At 44.0% G+C, this 5423-nt stretch overlaps 1 protein-coding gene across 2 annotated transcripts; it reads right to left on the bottom strand.

Moving 5' to 3' along the window:
* Nucleotides 1-464: 464 nt before the first annotated feature.
* On the bottom strand, nucleotides 465-5132 carry LOC121586176 (gastrula zinc finger protein XlCGF57.1). 2 transcript variants are annotated; one of them, XM_041902692.1, is made up of 4 exons: nucleotides 5055-5132; nucleotides 2737-3117; nucleotides 2550-2625; nucleotides 465-2311 (listed from the first exon to the last, which is right to left on the bottom strand). In XM_041902692.1, exons 2-4 carry the CDS (start codon nucleotides 3082-3084, stop codon nucleotides 927-929), a joined length of 1809 nt encoding a protein of 602 aa, XP_041758626.1. In that variant the 5' UTR covers nucleotides 3085-3117; nucleotides 5055-5132; the 3' UTR covers nucleotides 465-926. The 2 variants fall into 2 exon arrangements, with proteins under 2 accessions (XP_041758626.1, XP_041758627.1); XM_041902693.2 differs by lacking the exon at nucleotides 5055-5132 and adding an exon at nucleotides 4606-4741.
* Nucleotides 5133-5423: the final 291 nt, after the last annotated feature.

Below are 5423 nucleotides of genomic sequence, written 5' to 3'. Positions count from 1 at the left end.
AGCCTAAAAACCCATTTATGCTTGATCTGGATTGTGGTTGGAGGCTTTGTATGGAGGGTGTGACACAATTGTGAAGCAGAGGCCAAATCAAGCTCCGTACGGCATCGCCGTGCACTTCTCAAATTTTGTAACAATGCTGAGGGCTCCGTATAGCTCCGCATTGACATGATTGGTTGACGGTAGGTGGGGGCAGGATGTCCTGTATAAACACAAACTCACTTCCTTGACAACTTCCTTCACAACAGCTATGCTCCGCGAAGCACAAAAACTATGTTTGCTCTGACTACTGCGGAGGCCACATCTCAGTAAATGCTATATGGCCACTGCAGATGGTGGATTGACCATGTAGAGCCTTTAAGAACTTGAATCAAGCCTCTTCAATAGCTTGCGTATTGTAATATGCAGAGACATGCTGCAATATCAAAACCAGCCAGTGCAGGCCAATGAATACTGGGAGACTGAAAGAAGAGCATACCCTTTTATTTACTGTCCTGATTCTCCCTAGGCAGGCAGGTTAACTCCCACACTAACAATGTTGCCCTTGGTCTGGGATTTCAGATACAAATAACCTAAGTTCTTGAATCAATCCTCTTCTATAGCTTGCGTATTGTAATATGAAACGTACGACATGCTGTAATATCAAAACCAGCCAGTGCAGGCCAATAGAATACTGGGAGACTGAAATGTATGTGATATGACTCTCTTATTTCAGCTCAAAGAAAGAACAACATACACAAAAAACACCAGAACCACACAACAGGTGTGCCATCTTTACAGACTATAGAGGCCTTTATTGTCATTACCATTTATTGGCATTACCAGTTCAGAGTCGGGCACAAAACCATATTCTGTACATCACTGTTCCCTTGTTAAATAACTACAACAAGAGTAAAATAGTTTATTTATATACAGTGTAATTTCATAATTCAGCGACATCTAGGCAGGTGACCGGAGAGGTGGTGGGTGCGAGCGAAGGTGCGATGGCAGCGGTGGCAGGAGTATGGTCTCTCCCCAGTGTGGGTCCTCATGTGAATTTTAAGGTGGTTGGCCAAGCGGAAGCTCTTGTCACACTCCTGGCAGGGATATGGCCGTGAGTTATTGTGGATCCTCATGTGTCTGGTCAGATCAGCAGAACAGATAAACCGTCGGTGGCATTCAGAACATTCAAATGGCCTCTCCCCAGTGTGGATGCGCTTGTGTTTGGTCAGATCTCCAGACTGAGTGAAGCTTTTACCGCACTCTGTACAGGTGTATGGTTTCTCACCTGTGTGAGTGCGCTGGTGGTTCTTCAGGTGTTCATGTCGGAAAAATGTCTTGTCACACACCGTGCAATGGAAAGGCCTCTCCCCAGTGTGTGTGCGCTGGTGGGTTTTCAACGCTGCACTGTTTATGAACTTCAGCCCACAAACCCCACAATGGTAGTTCCTTTCATTGTTGTGAATCTTCAGATGCAACTTCAGATAATTTCTGTAAGCAAAGTCTTTACCACACACAGTACATTTGAAAGGTCTCTCCCCTGAGTGTGTGCGCAGGTGAAGCTTCAGACAGTCCTTGTATGCAAACCGCTTGTCGCATTTGGAGCAGGAGAAGGACTTCTCGCCAGAGTGAATGGTCATGTGAACTCTGAGGCGCCCCATCCGGGCAAAATCCTTTCCACAATCCTGGCATTTGAATGGCTTGACCCCCGAGTGTATCATCATGTGTTTACGGTAACTGCTGTCTTCTGAGAAGCTCTTGCCACACTCCTTGCAGACGTAAGGCTTCTCGCCGGTGTGTGTGCGCATGTGAATGCGCAGATTCCGAGGACTAGAGCAGCTTTTGCCACACTCTGAGCATGGCATACCGATGTTCAGACAGACCGGGCCATCCTCAGGCTTAATGTCCTCAGGCTTGTGACACCGGTGAGGCCCCAGTCCCCAGCAATTCTTGAAGCTCTTTCCACAGTCAGCGCAACTGAGGTATCCATCAGTGAAAGCAACAGCCATTTTGTGCCAAACCTTGCAGTGAGTATGCAGTCTGGCTATGTACTGGAAGCTGCGGGCACAATACGGGCAGGGGTGGAGTTTCCTTAGCGGGGTAGAGGGGTGGGCCTGACGGGTGTGGATGTGTAGCTGCCGTGGGGTATGGAACATGCAGCTACAGTGGGGACAGCTGTGTGTGGGGGTGTACACGGTTTTACTCTTTGAGACGTGGGTCTTCAGCATGGCCAGGTACTGCTTTGGGTGTTTGGTCTTGATGTGATTCTCCAGGAAGTAACAGTCAGTGAAGGAGATGGTGCAGTGTGGACAAGGAAAGAACTGAGAAGTAGAGACTGAGGGAGAGGGACAGAGCAGTGGAAGGACGGTAGAAAGAGTGAGAAGAAAGAGATGGGAGGAGAGAGAGGGAACAGAACATTTCCTCATTCAACAATAAAACGCTTGAGTAAATATCTTTGCTAAATATCAATTTCAAAGTTTGCTAAATTAATGTTCAAGTGATGTTCAAGTAATCCCATCATCCATTTCAAATGCAGTGTTGAGGGTGGACTGGATGTATGAACTATGCCCTACCTCCATCTGTCTCATCTGGGTTTTCCTCCTTCACCAAACACACTTTAGTGTCTCGCAGAAGAGTCTTAACCACCACCTTATGGATTACAAAGATGAAGATACCACATTATGCATTAACCAAAAGTCTAAATACTATTGTCTAGTTACTAACTGTCACATGTTTGGAAAGACCACTAACTCTTCTTACATTAGACAATCTTGTTAGCATCACCATAGGACTCCTTGATATCTGGCTACACCGGGTCATAGGATTGGATGTATTTTTATGTTTGATATGCTTCTTCTGGAAGGAAGGATCAGAACGGTTATGTTCCTCGCCCATTCCCTGCCATTCAAAGTCTGTTGGTTCCTCTTTGATTAAGATGGAGCTGATACAAACCCCTTTAGTGATGTAGGGTGCTTGGCTAACGTCTAGTTCTTCTCTATTGCAGTCAACATCATCTGACTGTGTTCCACACTCTGTTTTGATGGGGTCTCGATGGTGTTTAGTCCTCTTGGTTTTGTTGTGTTGCTTTTTCCCAGGTTTGCTCTTCATCTTGTTGACTAGAGTGCTTCTTCATTTGAAATTCTGTGGGGAAAAGATTGATTGATCATCACCCTTAGAGAGCTATACCAGGCAGGGATCATACTAATAAACCATCCAACACTATAAGTAAGACCAATTATGAAGAATGAAGAAACCACAAGTCTGCATTAACAATCAATCTAACTGCATACGTTTCTAACAGTCATGCTGGAAACTCGTTAACCTACCAGCAATAGACCTAGCATTCATCATTATTTATTGCTAGTATCAACCCCGCCAGACATAAGCAGAGCCTCGTTGTAGGATTATATTACAGGCAGCAAACTCTACTTACTGTTGCAGCCAACTAACTAGCTAATGTCTTGAGCTGCTAGTATTAGTACTTTAGTATTTTATTAGGATCCCCATTAGCTACTGCTAAAGCAGCAGCTACTCTTACTGGGGTCCACACAAAATATGACATATTACATAACATTAATAGATCAGTACAGCACAAGGACAGAACTAGATATATTTTAAATTAGAATACACACTTTTATACATTTATGCCTTAGCATCCCATGCATAATGTGGTCATTATAACGGCAATACTGCAGCCATCAATTTCCCATATATTGCCATCCTTTGCTCTACCGTTAAAATTGCTTTGTCTAAAAGCCGATTTATGCTTGATCTGGGAATGTGGACGGAGGCTCCGTATGGATGGTGTGACGCAATTGCGGCTCCTATGGAGGCATGCAGAGGCCAAATTGAGCTCCATACCGCACCACCGTGCGTCTCCCAAATGTTGTAACAATGTGGAGGGCTCGGTATAGCTCCTCAGCATTGACATGATTGGGTGACGGTAGGTGGGGACGGGAGGTCCTGTATAAACACCAACTCACTTCCTTGACAACAGCTCTGCGCTGCAAAGCGCAAGAAGTATAAATGCCCTGACTTCTGCCGAGGCGTATCACCGTAAATGCTGCACGGCTAATGCCAACATCAGATTGACCATGTAGCGCCTTTAAACTGGTCCTGATATCCTAATCTCGCAGCATCCTTGAATCCTGATATAATAATCTCACAGCAGCAGTTGTTTTGTAAAAACCAGAGAGAATCTCAGAACATCAGGGGTGTAATCATTAGTCCAACCACGAGTTTCTATTGGACAAATTCAGATAGGTCCCTCCCCGTTTCGTTCAGTTTAAGAAACGTTTTGCAACAGAATCGGCGTAATGAATAACCCCATGAACCATCCTGTCCTTGTTTCTTCCGTTTGACGTCAATCCTATGTAATCATGTGATTCATAGATGCTACTGAATGCAAGTGCAACCAGATAGGAAGAGGTGAAGCGAGAGGGTTTACTCTGCCCAAAATCTGTCCACGTTCAGCAGATCATTAATAATGTGAGGGGTTTTTGTATGGGGTGGGGGCAATGAGTGTCGAATTTAATCAAGATACAAAGGAAATGCTATTTTAATACGTGAGGCTTATTTATATAATAGAGAAAAAGAAAAAAAGAAAGAAAAAAGTTTGGTAATGCTTACGCTAGGTTGTTACGAGTGTACTGATATAAGTGTGATGCACTGACATCCCGGCAACTTTGAGAAAAAACACTGTATCAGAGTTGTCCCTGTTGAAATTCAAAACGTCTACAGGCGGTGGACGTCAACAACCCTCATATAATATTTAAAGACAAGTAAAATAACGAGATGTATCCACCAATCTAAAGAAAATAATAGGGGGGGCCCGCCGTTCTGCTCTGTGGACAACGAATCCCCATTGTTAGGGTGGAGACACAAAGCATCTCGTCATTATATCCAGTATCTCTTCTGCAACACACGAAAACGAAAATGCAATAATCATATGGAGTTTCACTGAAGTCGTTAACGAGTAGTCTTGTCTTTGTTGATGAGAACAATACAGCAAAGGCTAACACATTATTTTAAATCTCGTAAATGCTCAACGATAGAAGGGCAAACACAGCCTCGCCTACCTTTGTCGACGCCAAAAAAACGCTGCACTTCCTGGTTTATGTCCTTACGGTGCCTACTGAACGTGGCCTTGACAAATCAGGTAATGGCTTCTCGATATGCAACGATTTGGAGGCGGTTTATTGGTGTGGATTCTTAAAGCAACATTCATCAAAATAAATGATACTGGAAATGTGTTGTATGTTTATGATAATACAAAATGTTATTTTATTGCAATAATAATAGACAGCATTAAGGCCTCTTCTGCTGTCAAAATGTGGGAACAATACTGTACAGCATTGGTTCCCAACCCTTTTCGGTTACTGTACCACCAACAAAATGTTGCTTTTCCCGGAGTACCCCTGAAGTACCCCCATCAAGTGCATTTTACC

Source organism: Coregonus clupeaformis, chromosome 17 (assembly GCF_020615455.1).
Source record: "Coregonus clupeaformis isolate EN_2021a chromosome 17, ASM2061545v1, whole genome shotgun sequence".
Classification (NCBI taxonomy): Eukaryota; Metazoa; Chordata; class Actinopteri; order Salmoniformes; family Salmonidae; genus Coregonus; species Coregonus clupeaformis.
This window is presented reverse-complemented; position numbering and strand designations above follow the sequence as displayed.